The 22,530-nt window shown below is 37.9% G+C and overlaps 1 protein-coding gene across 1 annotated transcript; it reads left to right on the top strand.

The window, feature by feature from the left end:
- Window positions 1-10,651: 10,651 nt before the first annotated feature.
- SPX (spexin hormone) lies at window positions 10,652-22,096 on the top strand. Its single transcript, XM_020994416.1, has 5 exons — window positions 10,652-10,823; window positions 11,410-11,467; window positions 12,929-12,991; window positions 17,169-17,255; window positions 21,946-22,096. The coding sequence occupies exons 1-5, from the start codon at window positions 10,722-10,724 to the stop codon at window positions 21,999-22,001; spliced, it is 366 nt and encodes a 121-aa protein (XP_020850075.1). The 5' UTR covers window positions 10,652-10,721; the 3' UTR covers window positions 22,002-22,096.
- Window positions 22,097-22,530: the final 434 nt, after the last annotated feature.

The following is a 22,530-nucleotide window of genomic DNA, read 5'->3' as shown; positions in this document are numbered from 1 at the left end:
TTTCCACAAGCCTTATGAAACTTATTTCAAGCATAGTATATTTAGGAGCGGGGATAGGATGGAGAGTGGGGGTAAAGGTCAGTGCTAATACAGCAGCACAAGCTAAGCTAAATCCTTATAACCAGCCTATCCAATACAGTATAAATCTATACATCAATCATGAGTAATATACTCAATGCAGGATGGGTTAATTAATCATAACTTATCTTTACAGCATTGATTAGCATAGCTTAGTTTTACTCAAATCCCTAATACAATCACTGATACTTATTAAATCATAATGATTTGAGTAAATATTAATAAGATTGAGTAGGGGTATCAAAATTTTCTTCAATTATCTCTATACAAATAATTCTCAGGTCTATTTTTCTAGCCTTATCCTGTTTCATGTCTATCTCAAACTGTCTGTCTTATAAATCTCAAACTCAACATGTCCAAAACTGAAGAAGTCATTATCTTCCTCTTCCTCCAACCTTCTCTTCCCAACTTTACTGTTACTTTCAAGGGCACCACCGTCCTCCGTGTTAGGTTTACAGCGCAGGTGTCATCTTCAATTCCTCATTCTTTTCTACCTTTCCTATCCAATCAGCTGCCAAATACTACCCAATCTACCTTTCCAACGTCTCTTCCATGAGACTTCTCTCCTGTGACATTGCCACCACCCTGGTCAAGCCCTCGACACCTCACACTTAGACTACTCCTGTACTCTTCTGGTTGGTGTTCCTGTCTCAAGTCTCCCCGCTCCACACTATCATCTCGGCTTTCAAAATGATCTTCTTAAAGCACCAGTCTGAACATGTTACCTCCCTACCTCTACCCCTTTCAGCAAAGTCCAGTGGTTCCCTGCTACTTCCACAATGAAATATGAAATGCTCTGCTTGGTTTTTAAAGCTTTTCATAACCTGACCCCTTTCTACCTTTATAGTCTCTTTACACCTTCCTCTCCTTCAGATAGTCTCTGACCCAGTAACACTGGTATCCCTTCTGTTCTTCTTATACATCATTCTAGCTCCTGAATCCATGCATTTTTCTGGCCAGAATCCTCTCCCTCTTCATCTCTTCCTCACAGTTTCCCTGGCTTCCTTCAAGTCTCAGATAAAATCCCACCATCTTTAAGAAGCTTTTCCTCATCCCCCTTATTGCTAGTTCCTTCCCTCTGTGATTATCTCTGATTTTTCCAGTATGTGTCTTAACATAGTTGTTTGTCTATGCCACCCAATTAGATTGTAAACTTGAGGGTAGTGATTATTTTTGCCTTTTTTTTTTGCACTCCTGGGCAGCTAGGTGGCATAGTGTTGAGAGTGACAGGCCAAGAGTCAGGAAGATTGATCTTTCTGAGCTCAAATTGGACCTCAAATACTTAACCCTGTTTGCCTAAGTTTACATGCACATGTATGTATGTATGTATGTATGCAAACATTTGTGTTATATAGAATATGTGTGTATGTATAAATATGTGCATAGGTAACTGCCTCCATTTTCTCATATGTGTACATCTATGTGCATATGTGTATGTAAGTATATGTATGTGTATGTATATATATATATATATATATGTATTCATGTGTTGCTAAAGGTTGGAGAAAGGACAGGTAAGACAGCAGCCTCTGAAATCAGCTCCTTAAACACAGGACAAGAGTACATTTTGATTGACTTTTTTCCCTCAAAAGATTGGGCAAGAAGGTATGAAACTAAATATATTAAAATATATATATATATATATAAAATACATTATATATTGCATCACATCTATTTTTATGATATAAGATTTTATGTAACATAAATATGATGCACAACATATAAATAATATTTTAAAAATATTTTTAAATATGTATCATTTAATTTTTAATTTTAATAATACCTTAATATTAATAAAAATCTTGGGGTCTAGTATATTAAAAAAAGCCAGCAGTAAAGTCAACTAAAGTGCAAGTCATGAATGGTCATTTTTGATCCAAATGAAGGAGAATCAAACCCCTGCTACTGGAGATCCACCACGTCCAGCACCAAGCTGATCCTCGTCCTTTGGACTTCCCAGCCTTTCAGCCCCTCCTGCTAGCTGGAGAGACAGCAGTTAAGTTGCTCATACAATTCATGAGAGTGAGATCAGGAACAGAAGTGGTTCAGTGCAACCTTATAAATGGCGATTTCTTCGTCAGCCCTTAAGCATGTTCTTACCTCTTAGTCCTAACATTAACTAACAATTTGTCTTTCATACTTCACGTTTCGCACCTCACAAAAGAAATTACAGAGTTAAAAAGGACCTTAGAGACCATATAGGCCAGTCTGTATCTGAATTTAGCACAGTCCTTGGCACATTTGTTGTCATTGTGCAGTTGAATCTGCCTCTTTGTGACCCCATTTGGGGTTTTCTTGGCAAAGATACTGGCATGGTTTACCATTTCCTTCTCCAGCTCATTTTATAGATGAGGAACTGAAGCAAAAAAGGGTTAAGTGACTTGCCCAGGGTCACACAGCTATGAAGTGTCTGAGGCCAGATTTGAACTCAGGAAGATAAGTCTTCCTGACTTCAGGTCTGGCACTCTATCTGCTGTGCCACCTAGCTGCATAGCTTGGCACATAGCAGATACTTAATAAATACTTGTTTCTTTTCTTCCTTCATAAATTATAGCTGAAAAATTCATCACCCTGCAACGAATCTTAAGGCTATGAGCCTATAGGCTGATTATCTAGTCTGATTGGTCCTCAGGCAGCAGGCATGACTATCCATCACTAAGCTTACACTAAAAAACTTTCCAACTTAGTAGGACCTACCAGAGCAGTGGGGATCAGTTTTCGAGTATAGGTTGGGATAGAAGACTACTGATATCCTTTTCAACTCAGAAATTCTGTGATTCTCTGATGTGTTGGCTTAACTATTGAAAATACAGGATCATCCTCCCACCACAATGAGGCATCCAAGTAGGACTTCAGTGGTGATTTCTATATGATCTCATCTAAAACAGAGAATTTTACTATGCAAGTAGGATACATAAGGACTTTTCAAAAATGATGCTGAAATCAGGATCTTTTTAGCAATCACCTCCTTCCTAAACAGATGTCAAGTGCCATTTTTCAGGCAAGCACAGGATTTGCATTACTAAGTGGTAAAAGCAAAAATCACCTTCAGTGAGCCCCTGTTCAAGAAGACTTGACCATAGCAAAACCTGGTCCAACTATCATCAGAATCAAAATTATCTTTGGATTTCCCCCAGCTACTATGCACAGAGTAGGCCTCTAATGAATGGTTGTGGTTGAATGAACGAATGTATCAGTACATATAGATGGATGGGTAAATGAATGAATGGATTGTGTTCTTGTTATTTATTAAGTAATTTTCCTATTTCAGCATATCTCTGATTTAGTTATCCCTCTTCAGGCTACCCTGCTGACTCATTTCCATAAGACCTTCCTGTTGAGGGCTTGCACTGATGGGTTTGAGGATATAAGTCAGGCAGGGATTTACATCCAGCCTGTTCTAAAATCTAAGAGCCACCTAAGTCAGAAAGTAGGCTCTCCGACCCCTCCCCTGCACTGCCTTTTCCTTGAGAACAGAAGGACCTTGAAAGATAACCGGGAAGCGAGGAGATGACTCTGGGAGGACTCCCCCCAGTTACCGTTCCCATGAGAAAAATTATTGTTGATACTTCTGCCTTTTCTGCTCCGGGTGCTGTTCCCATGAGTGGGGTATAAAAGTCTTAACTCTCAGATCAATAAACGGAACTTGTTCATAACTTGCTACCCCCTGGTCCTCATGATTTCTCTCTCTCTCTCTCTCTCTCTCTCTCTCTCTCTCTCTCTCTCTCTCTCTCTCTCTCTCTGTGTCTCTGTCTCGCTCTCACTCTCTTTCCCTTTTTTCTCTCTTTTTTGCCTCACCGGAGATTTAACATTGTAGTGGACCCAGGCGTCTGCTACACCTTCCCTACCATGCCCTAGAGATCTCTTCTCCCAGGAAGCTCACTCCATCCCTGGACATTCTCATGTTGGAAGTTTCCTTCTCCCCAAGGCTTTACCTTTCGATTGACTGCTTCCTCTGAGAACCTACAATTTAAGGAGGAGGCTCAGGTCAAAGATGATCCTTGTCCAGGTTGCAGAGTTGGCCCAACTGCATAGGACTTTCTCTACCATGCCCTCCCAGCCTCTGTTTCAGCTCCCTTTGCTGTGTTGTCTTCCCCATTAGAAAGGAAGCTCTTAGCAGACGCCTTATTTCAAGGATCCTTGATTTTGTTGCTGTGAGTAGTCCCTTCACCAAGGCAAATTGCAACTCCTTTCTTAATTAACATACGGTCTTCAAGATTTACTTTGTCTGAGGATTTCTCCTTCTTGAAGCCAATGTGGTAACAACAGTAACAACTCATCCTTCTTATTTAGTGAGGCTGGTGCTTGGACCACAAACGTATAGTCCATCATTGGATCATGCTAGAAACCTTTTAATGTGCTAAGACCTATCAAAGTTTAACTACGCTGGTGCAGCATTTAAGATGCCAGGGTCACCTTCCACGCCATGATGAGGAAATGGAATAGGATATTATTTAAGAAAAAGAGACCTTAAATAGTGAAATTCTTAACTTCCAATGAAAAGAGAAATATTGGGAACGTGTACATTAAGGGCAGATTTATTGGGCCCAATAATGATAATGAATGCATTCTTTTACTTAACATTTTGGAGCCATGATTGTATAAATAGGACTTACTTTATGAAATCTCCACTGTAATATATTACCGGCCATCTTCTTCTGAGTATTTAATTGTTCACAGGAGACAAACTTCAAGAAAGGGACTCACAAAAAAAAAATCTATGGCCTTAGATATCTATTAAAAATAGGTGACTATTTTTGATTGTGTCATAACAACTCTTCTTTGATATGGATTATTTTAAAAATGATGACAACTCTTACATAAAATGTTTGCTTTAGAAATCAAATGGAATTAGTCTAAACAAAATATTGATTTGCTTTTCCTTAAACTTGAATAATAGGTGAGATAATTAAATGATGGCTGACTTTGATAGACTTGGTTTTTCTCAGCAATTCAAGAATCTAAGACAGCTCCGAAAGACTCATGATGGAAAATGCTATCCACAGACCGAAAAAGAACCATAGAGTCTAAATGAAGATGGAAGCATACTATTTGCTCTCCTTTTCTTTTGCTGTTTTGTTTTATTTCTTCTTTCTTGTGGTTCCTCCCATTAGTTCTAATTCTTCTATATACCATGACTAATGTGAAAATATGCTTAATATGAATGTATAAGTAGAACCTATATCAGATTACATGCAGTCTTAGGGAGAGGGGAGGAGGAGGGGAAGAAAATTAAAAACTCAAAATCTTACAGAGGTGAACATTGAAAACTAAAAATAAATAACTTTGAAAATGCAAAAAGTGTGGATAATAAGCCACCGTACACACATACACATGTATATGTGTATTTATATAAACATATATGTGTGTACATACATACATGCCAAAATAGAGTTTAAAAAGCTTGGTGTAACCTGGATGTACAAGATCCAAAAGGGAGCATTTTGTGGGATCTTTACCCCCAAAGCTTTCTTCCTTCTGGGTAGCCTGAAGATCATTGTAATGTTCCTAACTGTGTTCTTGAGTGTCTGTTCCTATCACTTGCTTTGACTTTGATTGTTCCTACCCTCCAGGTTCTATCTTTGAAGGTCCCCGCTCCATTCTGATTGCTTTTATCTTTGATTGTTCCTACCCACTCCTAATGTCTTAATTTATCCTCAAGCCATCCCTCGTGTGAGTTAGAATGCACTCATAATAACTGTTTTTAGCTCATCTGCCTTTTCTAAGTTCAACTTGCATTGCCATGGAGATGAGATGTACAAGTAGACACCACCCAAGAATTCAACAACAAGTGACATTTTGGAAAGGGTAAGAATATTACTGTGCTAATACAGAACCAGTATGGTGACATGACTCAAATTTCCCCTCTGAGATGATTTCCATCTCTCATGACTCCAAGAAGATGAAGGAAGAACTCTCATTAACTGAGTAACTGCTCTGCTGTTCACAAGAGGTGGGGACTAAAGCAGGAAGTCAATTTCTTCTGCAGCTGGCAGTGGTCAGTACTAGCTGAGTATGTCCACAAATTCAATACCTCCTCCTTTGTTCTCTGTTCTTCGTTGCTTTCATTAATTTTCCCACTATATAAAGAAAACTATTGGTTGTAATCCTAGTCTCATGGTTAAAGTTGGCAGTGCTATGAGCTTAGGCAGAAAGCAAAGAAAAAAGAGTCCATAGGCTCCAGACTGTTAAAAGGGTTCATGACAAAAGGGTCTAGATGAAGTAGAACACATTTTTGAAAGCCAACCAGCATCTAGGAAAAGGGATCCTTTACTGATGTACATGTTGTTTCCCCCTGGTAATTGGTTTCTTATTCTTTACCTCTATGGCTCCCCACATAAGCCCAGTAGTACGTGAGGGAACAACAATTATTACATTCCATGTGACAGATATAGATGAGGATTTATTCAAGAGGAACCACCTGAGCAGCCCTGATCTCACTTATATCACCCATATCTACTTACACGTGCTGGTTCTGTCCTTGGCAACTGATTTTTGAGGGTTTGTTTTTCTTTTTTTCTTTTTTCCTTTTCTCTCTCTCTCTCTCTCTCTCTCTCTCTCTCTCTCTCTCTCTCTCTCTCTCTCTCTCTCTCTCTCTCTCTCTCTCTCTCTCTCTCTCTCTCTCTCTCCCTCCCTCCTTCCTCTCTTTCTCTCTTCCTATTTCTGCTACTGGGAGTTAAGCTTTGTTTTTGTAAAACCTGTTTGAGTTTATCTGATTTCATTTTTGTTTGTTTTATTTGGCTTCAAAAAAAGAAAAACAATTCCCCACTTCAGAAGACTGCATTTTATTTTGCCTTTTCTTTCTCCTCAGTGACCAGATTTTTCTTTAATCCTTTTGGAATGCATTAAATCTTTTTTTAAAAATTTCAATTTTTCCCATGTAGAGATTTTATTACAAAATTTATTTGCTGTATTTTTAAACAACATTTATTCCAGGAAAGTCCTACCTATTCCAATTTTATTTTTTCATTTTATTAGATGTTATGTCTAAACCTTTATCCAACAAGTTCTTCTCTTATGTTCTATTGGCAAAGTAGGACATAGTTGAGTTTCTTCTATTTCTAATTAAACAGAGGGGTATGGCAAGAGAAGAAAAAAGAGGCCCACAAACCAGTGTACTCCTTGTGAAGGGGTGCAAAAACACTATTGATCAGTCCCTGTAGTTCCATATAATTGCTCTGAATGATGGTGCTACTTACCTCATTCTATCAAATTGTCTGTTCTGTTTCCTGGTCTCTGCAACTGTGCTCCTCTGATCTCCAGGTGTCCCAAACTTCTTGACAGCCTCTACTTCTCAAACTCTCTTGACTCAAGCTGCCAAGGTCAATCTTCCCCTCCCATAAGAAGCTTTATCATTTGGTCTGTGGAAGTTTGTATGAGGAGTTAAATTAATGGCTGCTCATCCTAGCAGGGCTGAGTCACCTGCTTTTTTCCTTTAAAGAAAGTGGGACTCTGGCCTCACTCTTTATGAGAAGTCCCAAAGAGAAACAAACTAAACATTTCAAATAGAAAACCAGAAAACAGAATTGTTCCTTTTGAAGCCTACTGAGTGGGCTTCCTGACTCAGTGATCAATACTCTCGGGTATTGCTTTGACTCAGCCCTCCCTCTCCTGGGGAGGGAGTTGGGGAGTGGAGAAGGGGGAAGGGAATGAGAAGAAAGGGACCAATCAGAGTTTAATGTCATCATCCTAAAAAGCCAAGTCCTTCAGTACTAAGCATGTGTGTCCACAGAAGTGGCCAAGTGCTCCATAGGCCTACATGCTCCATAGGATGGCTGTTTCTTCCTTCCTCCATCCCTCCTTCCTTTTTTCCTTCCTTCCTCCTTCTTTCCTCCATTCTTTTCTCCTTTCCTTTTCTTTTTTCTATTTATCAATATACCACTTTCAAGAAACTTTTTCTGCCATTCACAATGATACTTTCCAAAAGTTATTCTAATATCTTTTTTTGATTAATTTTCTTTCCCTTTTAATTAATTCTCTTTCTCCCCTTAACTCTCTTTGTGGAAACATTTCCCAGGGTTCTGTAATCAGCCTTTTCTTTTCTACATTTTCCCCTCTTAGTGATCGCCTTCAGTCATGTGTCTTTAACGATAACCAGCACCATCATTCAGAGCAATTATATGGAACTACAGGGCCTGATCAATAGTGTTTTTGCACCCCTTCACAAGGAGTACACAAGGTTTGTGGGCCTCTTTTTTCTTCTCTTTCCACACCCCTCTGTTTAATTAGAAATAGAAGAAACTCAACTATGTCCTACTTTGCCAATAGAACATAAGAGAAGAACTTGTTGAATAAAGGTTTAGACATAACATCTAATAAAATGAAAAAATGCCTCCAAGGTCTTTAGCTTCAGCCCTGATCTTTCCCCTGAACTTCAGACCAACATTTCCCATTGCCTTTTGGACATCTCTATTTCCATTTTCCACTATCGTATCTAACTTAATCTACCCCAAAACAAGCTTATCGTATTCTCCTCAATCATAATAATAACTCACATTTAACTAGTGCTTTAAGATTTATATAGTGGGGCAGCTAGGTGGCGCAGTGGATAGGGCACAGACCCTGGAGTCAGGAGGACCTGAGTTCAAATCTCGGCTTCAGACACAAATACCATAGCATGTCTAGCTGTGTGACTCTGGGCAAGTCACTTAACCCCAATTGCTTCACCAAAAAAAAAAAAGATTTACATAGTGATTTCTTCCTAACAACCCAGTGAAACAGATATTATTTTAGTTACTTGATGTCACTCATATGAACCTCATACCCAGTTTTTTTGCCTTAAGGCTCCCCACATGAGCCCAATCTATCCAAGACACAGAATAAGAATTACAGATGTTCAGAGCTGGAAGGGACATTACAGGGTATTCTTGTCTAGCCCTGTACCTAAACAAGAATTCTCTCAAGAAGATAAGGATAAATGATCATTCATCCTTCACTCAACTATCTGTCAAGAGTACACTCAGTTTTTGTATAGTTAAGTGTTTTTTCCTTACATTAAGCCTAAACTTGGCCTCTTTGTAGCTTCCTCCCACTGCTTCCAGTTCTGCCTGATGGGGCCAGGCAGAAAAAAATCTAATCTCTCTATCATGGGGCTGCCTTTCAAATATTTGGAGAGAGCTGTCATATGACCTTTCCCAAAATCTTTCCAGGCTAAATATTCCCAGTTCTTTTTTTCAACTAATCCTCATATAGCATGAATTTAAGCCTTTTATGATCTTATTGATCCTCCTCTGGACAATCCTGCTTTTCAATGTCCTTTCTGATTATTTGGTTTTTTAGGCAGTTGGGGTTAAGTGACTTGCCCAGGGTCACACGGTTGTAAGTGTCAAGTGTTTGGTCTGAGGCTGCATTTGAACTCAGGTCCTCCTGACTCCAGGGCCGGTGCTCTATATCTACTGTGCCACCTAGCTGCCCCTTCAATGTCCTTTCTGGAATGTGGACCTCAGAGCAGAGCATAATACTCTAGCTGTGGTCTGACCAGCGCAGAATATGGCAAGACTATCACTTTCCTAGTTTAGAGTACTATGCTTCTCTCAATGCATTTATTAGCCTTCTTGATTTCTAAGATTACATCATCAGAACAATATTCCTAAGCACTATCCGAGTTAAATTGATCCCCTACTCAAAATTCTTCAATCACTTTTCATTCCCTACAGAATAAAATTCAAATTCCTTAACTGGGTCTTCAAAAGCCTCCATGATGTGCCTTTTTATAACCTTGTCTATTATCACCTTCCATACATTACTCTCAGGTCAAATTGCATTACTAAGCATTCCCCAAAAATATTTAATTAATTATTGGTCTAATGCCTTTGTTCATTGTCATCTCTACATAGAAAACCTGCCCCTCCAAATGCTACCCCTTAAAATCATATCTATCCTTTAAAGTCTGCTTAAATGACAACACATTTACTAAATCTCTCCTGTCCCCAACTCCTATGGCATTTTGAACTTTTTATACCCTCTTCCTTGCACCTTTCACAGTGTTTTATACATAGTAAGCACTCGAATGAATGAATGTCAGTCAAATAATGAGTACATGACACAAAGTCATATTGAGATTCCCTCACATTTTAACTTCTCAAAAATTGAGCCAATGTTTAGTTGTAGCATCAATTATAGCTTGAATAGTAGATAGATTGCTTGACCTGGGATCAAAATGACTTTGGTTCAAATCTTGCCTCACACCCCCCCCCACACACACACGATAGCTGTGTGACCTTGGACAAGTCACCTTATGTTTCTAAGTCTAACTTGCCTCATGTGAAAAATGGAAATAATAAGATCATCTATCTCACATTTCTATAAGCCACAAATGAGATGTTGTATGTAGAATACTTTGGAAATTTTAAAGTGCTATGTAAATGTCAATGATATCATTCAACTTTTGTTTCTGGACAGAGTCCTTGATCATTCAGAAGACAATAATGTTTCATTGAAAATTAGCGGGACAAACTGAGTTGATGATGTTGATATATTCAGAAGGTTGCCTGGCTGATGTGACGGAGTAGCTAAACTAAGAGTGTCTACCCTTTTAATCATCTCGACTTCCTGCTGGCTAATCTCTCAGGAAGAGTCATCAGACCTCTTTCTCTATCTCCAGGGCTAACAAGAGGTCCCTTTAGACACTCACTCTGAAAGAAATGGAAAGGTGTCCATTGACAGGGAATGTTTTAAAAGTTCCCTGTATTCAAATTGGTTCAGAGAACTTTCCCAGAGAATCCTGGCAGGAAGTAACAATGAAGGTAGGTGAGGTTTTCCTTTACCACAGAGGAAAGCTTACTTCTTGTTAACAGTTTTCATCTTTAGTCAATAAGCATTTCAGAGGGTGGAGAGTATTTTAATAATTATATTTTTAGAATATAATTTCATCACATTAGAAAATATTTAACAGTATTTAAGAGCTGAACAGAGCTTGATAATTATGCTAATATTCATTGATTAGTATTGTTGATCCATTTTTTTTCATTTATTCTTTTTGAAAAGAACATTCATTGCTTGTGGTCTTATTGTAAAATTTATGTATTGAGCACCATAACAGCATGAGGGGAATTTCAAATACCACAGCACAAAACAAATATATATACCCAGAGTGCTTGTTTCTTCTATGGAGGGAATCCAAAGTCTGAAAGCTTCTGGCTTGGCCCTACTCCTGGCAGTTTAATTCATTTCCCTCTCCTGTTGTGCTCCCCAGGTAACGGCCATTCTTTAAAAGTGGAATCCTCTAAATCTGCAAGCAGTTATTCTTTTGTGATTGGTCTTTCTGTTTTTAAACCTGCACAGGACTGAATCATAATGTCCATTTAACTGTTCTTCTCCCTGGATTTATAGAGACTTTTTGAAAGAAGAAACTGGACTCCTCAAGCTATCCTCTACCTCAAGGGGACTGGTAAGTACTAAACAAAACAAACAAACAAAAAGGTCTTTCATTTTGTGAGATATTTATTCAGTGAGAGCAAGAGTCCATAGCAAAAGACACAGAGGAACTCTGATAGGCTACTCTTTTTGCCTTGCAGTTTTAAGAATGCCTTTTAAAATTAAACAAGACTGCAGTGCTGAAAAAGTAAAAATTTTCAGCTGATTAGAAATTTTCACAGCCTCTAAAAACTGGCTTTGCACTTGCATGCCAATATATTTAGGAGGAGAGAATGGGACTCTTAGATTGGTTACAAGATAACATTTTCAGCTCTTGAACATAACTGCCACAGCATATAGTCCCAGTCTATGTATTGGAGTGCTTTGCCAGCCTTCAAATGTGTCAGATCCCATGGGTTAGTATGCTGAAAGGGGGAGATCATCTTTGTGTGAATTGGGAACCCGACCTTTTAATTTAGCCAAGGTAATGCCTAAAGAAGCACCACAATTATCACAGGGCAGACTGCTTTTTATTTGCTTTTGTATCACCTTCATTTCTGAATATATTCTTCCCCTTCCCCTTAACTAGCCAGATGTATTGTTTATCAAAGTTTAAAAAAGAAAAAAAAAAGATGGAGGGAAGCAGTTCTGACAACCCAGCCAACGCATCAACTGCACGTCACAATATGCGCAATATTCCACACGGATAGGTCCCTACCTTTCCAAAGAGTAGATGGATGGATGTGTTTCTCAACTCTTCTTGATCAAGTTTGGTTCATTATAATTACATTCAGTTTCTTCGTTGTTTTCTTTTCCTTTACATTGTTGTTGTTTTTGTATGTTGTTTTCCTGGTCTTGCTTATTTCACTCTTGCTCTGCATCAGTCCACAAACATCTTCAGGGCAGAGTTTGTAGCAAAAAAAAGCCAAATTCATTTTTAAAAAATTTAAAAACCTTTTCCCCATCCTTTTCTCTTCTCTCCCCTCTCTTCCCCAGGTTCCAAAAAGGCATTTTTCTTTCTTGAGGCAATCAGGGTTAAGTGATTTGCCAAAGGTCACACAGCTAGTAAGTGCCAAGCATTTGAGGGTGGATTTGAATTCAGCTCCTCCTGACTCCAGAGTTGGTGCTCTATCCACTACACCACCTAGCAGAGGTGTTTTTCAAAATTCCTATCAATCACCTTCAGGCTGAAACTTAGAGAAAGAGTTCCATTGGGTGAGATTCTAGGATTTATTGAGTGAAGTCAGAGGTATTATTTCCCCTTCCCTGTTACCTAGCGGGACCAAGCCATCCTCCCAAGCGTATGTGTTACACAACACTATGAGATAGAAGTTATTCAACTTAGCTGCCCCACTGCAAATCTGCAGCCGGCATCCCCCTGAGGCTATCCGAAACTCCAGTTTGCTTCTCTAATTTTGTTGTTGTTGTTGTTGTTGTTGTTGTTGTTGTTGTTGTTTGCTTGCTTATTTTGTTTTTGTATCGTTTTGCTTTGTAGAAGGCCGTCAATTCATTTCAGAGGAGAGCCGAAGGAAAGATCTCTACAACAAACTACAGCTGGGTAAGAGAAACAGAAACAGAGAAGCCAGATGCTTTGAGCTGGAAGGGAGACAGAGATTATTTTGTCTGATTATTAGATAATTCAATAATTTAAAACTCACTTTAGAGTCTAATGTCTGGAGAAGTTACATTGTTGTGGTGTAAGAGGCTGAGAGGTTGTGACCCCTCAAAGACCAAAGTACAGGATGGGTCATCTGGAATGAATTCACAGACTCAAGCATTCTTTAATTCAAGGTGGCAAAGATTTATTGTTATGCTTCTCAGCGGGCAAGGATTCTTAAGGATTCCTGGGAGAGACTGAGAATGCAGCTAGGGTTGATATGGAAAAGAGCATGGGAAAGAAATGCCAGGGACACTGATGAGGTCATCTAAAGGTCCAGGTGTCTTTGGGACCTATGGATGAGAAAGTACAGGGAATATACCAGACAGGGAGGGAGATGACAGAGGGATGGATCTTTGGAGTGTGGCAGGAGGAAAAGTCCTTGGGCTGGCCAAGGACAAAACTCCTTGGGCTGGGCAAGGCACCCCTCTCCCTCTGTCTTGATGAGAGAATGCTCTGCAACAAGGGAAAGCTTTCTCACAAGACAGGAACTTACTAAATTGGGAGGCTTCCAGAGACATGATCTGAGGGCTGGGGCCTGAGCAGCCCAGCTCTGTGTAGCTGTACCAGGGAGAGAGATAAGGGTCGTGCTGAGGCCCATGCATGAATAACTGCTAGGCACGGTGTCCTTGGGCTGGGTAGTGGTTGTCAGAGACAGTGTTTCTGAGACTAGGGAGAAATTGAGGTACAAGTACCAGCACAAGCACCCAAGCACCCCGTCAACATGACTTGCCCACGATCACACAGCAGTCCTTAGAACAAAGTTCCCATGACTCTAAATCCAGTGCTCTTTCCATTTCATCCTGGGAAGGGGGAGTGTGCTTTGCTATGATTCATTGCGTCATAAAATGTTAGAGTAGAGAAAGAACTTTTGAAACAGGTAGTCCAATTACTTCATTTCCAGATTAAAAAAAAACTGATGCTGAGAAGTCAAGGTAATTTAACAAAATAAATGTAGAGTTGGGATTAGAATTTTGTGTCTATTGACTCACATGTGCTGGGGCTTTCCATTGTTCCTTTCAGTCAACTGACATTTATGAAGCACCTACTGCATGCAAGGCACTGTGCTAAGAATTATATCAAGGAAAAGAGATAGATTTCATGCCGGAGCAGAGACAAGTTAGCCCTGTGCTCAAGTGGGACATTTTTCTTGTGATTACTACTGTTCTTACCAACAACAAAACAGCTTGCTCTCTGTTCAACTGCAATCACAAAGGGGAGCAATTAGGGATGAAGGTCAGGCAGGGTTTACAATTTCACCACTGCAGTCTGTGCCAAAATCAACAGGCAGAAAAGTGAAATACATGGGCAACCAAAAGCAGATGTGTTTAAAAAAGTAGGAGGAGGAGTGGTCTTAGACTTTTAGGGAAAAATGACACTCAGTTACTTCATTAGAATAACCTTTGTTTAAATTTCACCCTTCAAAGTCTAGATGTACTCTAATTCCTCTGCATTTAAAAAGATTGATTCTGAGCATAAGATTTAAGTGTCAGCATATTTATAATGAGATGAAGGTGGCATAGTAACTAGAAAGCCAGTGCTGCAGTCAGGAAGACTTGGTCTGTAGTCCTTCCCCTGATATGTGTTGGCTACATGATCTCAGGCAAGTCATTTAAACTTTCAGGGCCCCGCTGGTAGATTGTTAAGTTTCAGAACAGGTGCTGATCCATACTGGTGGGAAGGAGTTGATTCACTGGATGTTTTCTACACTAATGAAATTGACAGGACTATATGTGTGTGTGTGTGTATGTATCTATACCTATATACACGTGTATATTTATGTGTATATATACACATGTATATTATACATGTGTATGCATGTATATATTTATATTCTTTGTTATATAATACATGCATGCTTTGTGTATTTGTGTATCTGTATGTATGTATTATATAACAAAGAATATAAATATATACATGCATACACATGTGTATTATACATGTGTATGCATGTATATATTTATGTTCTTTGTTATATAATACATGCATGCTTTGTGTATTTGTGTATCTGTATGTATGTATGAAAGTGTCAATCAAGAAACACTTATGAAGCTAATGCTATGTGTCTGGGACTGAGAAGTGTTGGGTATATTATGCAAAAATTAAATAAGCCCTGTCTTTAAGGAACTTACATTCTTGTGGAGTCAGATGCTATCTATATTGTAAGTATATAACAGAATAAATACAAGGTAACCATTTTAGTGGAAGGTACTAGCAGCTAAGGTAGGTCAGGAAAGCTTTCAGGTAGGTGTCCCTTGAGCAAAGTTTTGAATGAAAGGAGAGACTCTAAGATGTACAAAGGTGCCTCTTAGGCATTCCAGGCATGAGAGAGAGCTAGTGGCAGAGTAAAGTACAGTAAGACTGGAAAGGCAGATTGTATAGGACTTTGAAAAGTAAACAAAGGAGTTCATATTTGATCCCAGAGACATTACACAACCATTTCAGGAAGAGAAAAGTATGTTTGGATAGGAGGAGAGAAGAAAAGTTGACTAACCTTGACCCTACTATAATTGGGCTGCCATTTCTTTCATTTCAGATGCATGTCTACTTCCTCTCCCAATTTTCATGCTTAAGATAATTTTTTAAAAAGCATCCCATGGCTAGTATTAAATTATGGGGCTTTTTTTTTTTAAAGGCACACCTACCTCCACTTCTGCAAAGAAAAAATAATCACCAAGTGTCCTATGTAGTCCTCAAATATTGTAGAAGAGCAAGAATTGTAGCACACATGCTGTTATTGCTGTTCTTGGTACATCCTTATCAGAACTGTAGCTAGGGCAGGACAGCTAGGAGGTTGCCAAATTTCAAAGGAAGTAAGCATTTACACCAGGTGAACTCTCCTGTCCCAGGTTTTGTGTCTTCCCAACACTACTCCAAAGTTGATCAGACTGTAAGTTTTAGAGCTACTTGCTCCAGGCACCAATATTGCTAGTTACAACTTTGATCACTGCTACATTGTTGTCTGCAAATGTTCTTGTTACTCTGAAAAACTAGTGATCTTGGAATTACTTAGTATGGAGAAAATATTAGCTTACTGAATGCCTGCCAGTGAGTACAGGACATGTCACAGTACTGAGAGTGTATGGAAAGTATCCAATATGCTTCTCTTGAATGAGATTAATCTGACAGCAAACCATTTTGTGATTTTTTTATTGTTATATAATTTTTTAAGGAGGCAATCAGGGTTAAGTGACTTGCCTAGGGTCACACAGCTAGTAAATGTATGAAGAGTTATCACATTCATGCTGAGTTGGTGAAGTTTCCATTGATCCAGGACTGAAAAGCATGTAAAGAAAAGACAGAGGGCAATCTCCAAAGCGTGATCATATCTACAGCATCCTAATCACATAGACAGGAAAGGCTAGGACCTGTACTTTCATCTAAGACTGACTCTCTCCAGTATGCCACATTGCCTCTCTAAATTTTCACAATGCAAAAGTAGTGTAAGTTATATTACTTTATAAATTATTTCCAAGGAAGTGTCTAAAATTTTAATAAATCATAGATTTAGGCCTGGAAGGACCCCTAGAGGCCACCAAGGCCAACTCCTCCCATTTTGTAGTGGGGGCAGTTAAATGGCAACTTGCCAAGAATCACACAGTAAATGTCAGAGGCAGGATTTGAACTCCTGTCTCTCTGGCTCCAGGTCCAGAACTCTATCCACTGCAGCCACCTTGCAACTCAAAATTCAGTATATTGAATAAAATAAGGGGGCCACCAGCTGGGCCTTCAAAATCTTTATTTTATATAGACTTTGCTTTTCACTGTATTTATTAGATCAATCTAGACATGAGAAAGCTAGGTGGTGCAGTGCATAAAGCACTAGGCCTGGAATCAGGAAGACCTGAGTTCAAATCTGGCCTCAGATACTTACCAGCTGTGTGACCCTGGGCAAATCACTTAACTCTGTTTGCCTCAATTTCCCCATCTTCAAAGTAGGAATTGTAATTGCACCTGACTCCCAAGGTTCTTGTAAGGATCAAGTGAGATGCTCATTGTTAAGCATAGTAAGCACTATATAAGCATTTATTATTATTATTATGTGATGAGAGCATTTGTTTACATTTTATTTCTCCAGAAAAGCGCAGCCAAAGCCTAAACCCAAAACCTATTTCTGAAGCTGTCACCATGTTCTTTGAGTTCCTGCAGAAACCACCAGAAGAAGGTAGATATGTAATGAACCCTTTCAAGTCAGACAACAGAATTTTGTATACTCTCCTGGAGACCATTTTGAATATAACAAAGTATATTTGTTTTGAACTTCCTTAATTCTTTACTTTTTATAGTTATAGCCCCAGAAATTCACAGCAATGTTTGTTGTGAAGAAGCCAGAATACTGAAATTATAATAATCCCTCAAAACAAACAAACAAAACAAAACAAAAAAATTCCTTAGATTGTGCAATTTAATATGAATTTCACAATTTAACACCCACTAGGGCTTCTGTTACTTCAAAAAAGTTTTTATCTCCCTTTCAGAAACTGAAGTGATAACTTATATGGGGTTGGGAGGGGAGAAGCCCCTCTCTCTTAATGTACCAGTAAAGATAATGATTCAGTTCCACAAAGATGAGCAAATATAAAGATTAGCCAAAGCTAATTTTATATCAGAAGAATGAGACACAGTCAGGCACAGTAGAAAGAGTTTGGGATTTGTAATCTGGGGACCTGGGTTCAAAAGATGACTTTGTCACTTTAGTAGTTGTGGGACCTTAGGCAAGACATTTAATTTCACTAGGCCTCAGTTTCCTTATCTATAAAATGAGAGGCTTAGTAGATGTCTACTATGGTCTGGTAACTACAACATATTTACATCATGTCTTGAATCTGAAAACTAGTGAAAATGTAGTATGGGAAACAGGAAAATTTTGCTAATGAGCCACTGCTACAGACCTACCCTGATTCAGGGTGGTTCAGTGGATAAGAAACTGGACTTGGAGTAAGGAAGACCTGTGTTCAAATCCTGCTCCAGACACTTACTACCTGTGTAACCCTGGGTAAGTCTCAACCTTCCTATGCCTCCATTTCTTCATCTGTAAAAAGAGGTAAATATATTCATAATAATGGCTTTTAAAGTCCTTGCTAACTCTAGGCCTATGATTCCCTCTGAACTTCAAGAAGTTTATTGTAAGCACTTCTTAGGTCTGCTGGTCATGATTGGGGATGTAACAAAAAAAAAAAGTCATAAAAATAATAACAGCTCAAAGTTCTATAGGATTTTATGATCAGCAAAGCACTTCCTTACCAAAGACCTTACTGTGGGTGTCAAGTTTAAGGCTGCACTAAGACTTTTGGGACATCCTGTCTTAGTTTCCCTGTTTCATAGATGAGAAGCTGATGCTCACATAGTCACAGTCAGGACTGATCTACAATCAATGTGAGTAATAAGTAGAAGAATTCTAGCATTTTTCCCCCTCATGTAATGCCAACTGTTGCTGGACAAGGCATACAAACACACACATGCACACACTTTTTTTTAAAGAAAATGTTTTATTTAAAGTGTTAATTACCATTACCATGTAATGTAATGATTTACATTACTTGGTGTTCAATACAGGCCTAATCTGCCCTTTTGTTCCAACTGGGATTCCCTTTATGTTTAAAGCATATTATGTGCAGGACAACAACGGTCACTGGACTAGTCCTTTTTACATGATTAAATCATAGGTACAATAGTAGGCATGAAAATTTTTAAAAATATATCAACTTTTAAATAAATACTGCATAATGACAACTATGTGCAAATATTTCATATGGTTATGTCCTTCTTATTAAAATTAGAAATAATTTATATAGGAATATGCACAAAAGATTACTTCACCATATCTCAGTATCAGGAAAATGGTAACAGGTTTTTTTTTAAAATTCTAATAAATATTATGGGCTTAATATCTCTTTTATCAATTGTTGCTGGTACATAGGCATCTAAATTATTTCAATATACATAGGTTAATTGGTTTCTTCAACAACTTAGTATCAATCCATTGTACATCTCAGAATGTCAAGACATAGTCTTGGTGAATTTCATATTGCAGCACATAAAGAAGACATTTTTAGTGATACTCCTTGTAATTTCTGTACCCTATCAGGAATGACTTTTTTCTAAAAGGGCAGCATTAGATTATTTTTTGTGCATTAGATTTTTGAGCAAACAAAAAATCCAATAACTCTGTGTGCATGGCCTTAATTTAAAGGTAAATGAATGTTGCATAGACTTCCAAGAATGTTGCAAGGTATTTTGATTTATCTGTATGTATCTTATGGACTCAGAACAGATGGGCTTTTAGATGTTAGTTAAGTCCTATTTCCTTTAAACAGGAGATTAATCACAAGTTTGAACTTGCAGCAGCATGCCCCTCTTCTTCCTTATCATGTTAATAATTGCTGCTAAAATTGAAATCAAGGCTTTTGATTACCTAGGATTTTGCTTTGAGACATTTGGTGATGGCATCAATGAACACGTAAACACATTCAACTTTCTTCAGAACAATTAGAAAATATACATGAAGTTTTTTCTGACATTATCCCAGCAGTTTTTTGTGTACCATGAAGTTTTCTTCAGAAGTATACATAAAGAATTGAATTTTATAGAACAAAAATAAATAAGTAATCTTTTTTTTAGTTTGTTAAGATTGTTTAGCACTGCATGACTATTCAGAATAAGTGGAAACAGTAAAATAAATTAATTTTTCATTTAAAAATATTAAGATCTTCTAGAAATAATACTTCAGTCCTTGAATGAAAGATGCTGGTGTTGAAAACATTTATTAAAGATATCACACAATGGCCACATGACTCCACTGACATTTTACTTGTAGTTCTTTGATATTTAGAAACACTTTACTTAAATTATTTCCCTTCATCCTTACAACAACTCTGTGAGGTAGGAATTATATGTATTAATATTTCTTGAGGAATCTGACCTGCCCATTGTTACACAACTAGAAAGTGTTGATCGTATATCAGATTGCTTACTGTCTCAGGGAGGGAGGAAAAGAAGGAGAGAGGGAGGGATAGAGTTTAGAATTCAAAACTTAAAAAAAGCAAATGTCAAAAATGGTTTTAACATGTGATTGGGAGAAAAATAAAATATTATTCTAAAAAAGAAAGCATTAAAAAGAAAGTATTGGTTGGAAGTAGGTTTTGAACCTAGATATCTCCTGACTTGAAGTCCTACACTCTTTCCACTATCCCATATGGCTTCATAATAAAATTTTCAAAAGTATTGTTATGGCATACGTATGTAAAATACTAATGATTTAAAACAATCAATAAGGAAGCATGAAAAATGTGTGGTACGGATTATTTTGAAGTGCTTTGGTTATTGAGAATGAGAAAACAATCATTGTGGACTGAGAGTAATTTTTGTAAAGGAAGTGGATCTTGAGCTGGACCTTGAAAGAAGAGGGCAGGATCCATTCTTTGTATAAGAAACAGAATGAGGAGGAATGATACCTGCAACGGAAGAGGGGCAGTGATGGTGGAAGGTGAGAGAGGTAAGGTCAACTAGTCTATCTGGCATGAGAATCCATCTCCAAATATCAGGAGAGAGGATTAGACAAACAAGGTGGAGAGAATTGCTGGGAGGCCTTAAGCAACATGGTGATAAGTTGTACTTGATCTGATAAGCACTAAACTATTTTAATTTACTAGCAGGACGCTGGTATCACAGGATCTGAGGTCTAGATCTGGAAGGGACCTTAAAGACTTTCTAGTCCAACTTCCTTGTTATGCAGATGGAGAAACTGAGGCCCAGGAAGATTAAGGGATTTGCCCAAGATCACACAGGCACTAAATGTTAGAATTGGGGCTGACTCCAAAGCCAAGACTTTTCCTACTGTACTTCACTGCAGTGTTTTAGGAAGATTAATATGGCAAGAGTATGAAGAGTAAATTAGATAGAGCAGTAAGTGGGGAGAATCAGGATAAAACATGATTGAAGTTACGCCCTGTGTATTACTGTCCACCATGGGCTTGGGGGCTTTACTGAAACCCAAAAAACTAGACTTTTTTAAAAAATCTACTTAAAAGCCCATAGAGAAATGAATTTTCTGGCGTTGAAAGCATGTGCACTAATAAAAAGTGATACTAAAAAGTCTACCTTATTGTGTCCCCAAGAATGCCATACCTTAGACTATGCCAGAGAGGAAATAGGACAGGAGGATATTGGACTAATGCACATATGAGTTGATTGTCCAGCCTAAGATGAGGACGAGGTGTAGAGATAACTCGGGAGAGTTCATGAAGGTGACTGACTGGATATACAGGATGAAGGAGAGAAGAGCCAAGTATAACTCAAACATTTGAGTGAAGGAAAAGGGAGTGATACTATCACTAGAAAATGAAAACCAATTTAGAGAGAAAGCCAAGTTCAGTTTGCAGTGATAGCAGGATATGAGCAGAACTGTGCTGTAGGATGGATGAGAAGTCAGAGCTGAGATTTAAACTTGCGAGTCCTTAATAGAAAAGTAATTATTGAAGCCTTAGAAATAGCTGATCTCCTCTAGGGAGAGTTTAGTGGGGAAAAAGAAAAGGCCAGAAAGAACACTGTAAGCCCATGAAGGAAACAGAGGAAGCTGGAGAATTGAGAAAGAGAACAGCATCCCAGAACCCAAGAGGGGAAAAGACAAAGAAGAAGGAGAAAGTGACCAACAGAATGAAATTCACAGAAAGGTCAAGGTGGATAAATATTTATGGAAAAAAAATTTCTTTTTTAATGTCTTGTGTTTTAGAAGGAGGAGATAAAACAAAAAGAATCTGGGGACAAAGAACCTTAGACCCAGATAATATTCCCTTGATGATTGTACTGGGTTTTAAAAAAAACTTTTATAATTTTGTTTTACTATTGTCTTACAGCTAGAGAGATAAACCTTCATCAATCAAGATTCTTGGAAGATCATCTATTAAACTGAAGAAAATGATCCAAGTCACAGAAAATTTTCCTTAAATTTCTGTTGAAGCCATTGTTTATGTGAATAAAAAACATGGTCTACACATGGTCTGTGTTCTGAAGGAATATATATATATATATATATATATATACATATATATATATAAAATGTAATCTCAGTTTAAATCTTTTTATGGATAATTATTGAAAAATCTTTTTAGTGGAGAACATTACTGCTTTTTTCTTTATTATCTGTTTCATTTCGATCACACTGTATCACACTTTAAATTTGTCATAGCATTTTAACATTAAAAGCTCAAATATGTTCTAAGTGGTCCTTCTTGTAACTAGCAGACATCTTGATAAATGAGTATTAAATTTTTTTCATGGTACTACTCACTACTATTTTATCTCTAACCTGTTTGATAGTGGCAATTAACTAATGATGCTACATCCTGATGGTAGCATATGCTACGTTTATGCTAGTATAAAGGGAGGCATAATTTCTATGATGTGAGTAGATATCTATCAATTGCATTTTTTCAATTTAA

The sequence above is a fragment of the Phascolarctos cinereus genome, unplaced genomic scaffold (assembly GCF_003287225.1).
Source record: "Phascolarctos cinereus isolate Bilbo 61053 unplaced genomic scaffold, phaCin_HiC Scaffold_1;HRSCAF=81, whole genome shotgun sequence".
Taxonomy (NCBI): domain Eukaryota; kingdom Metazoa; phylum Chordata; class Mammalia; order Diprotodontia; family Phascolarctidae; genus Phascolarctos; species Phascolarctos cinereus.
Note: the sequence above shows the minus strand (reverse complement) of the source record. Positions and strands in the feature narration are given on the sequence as shown.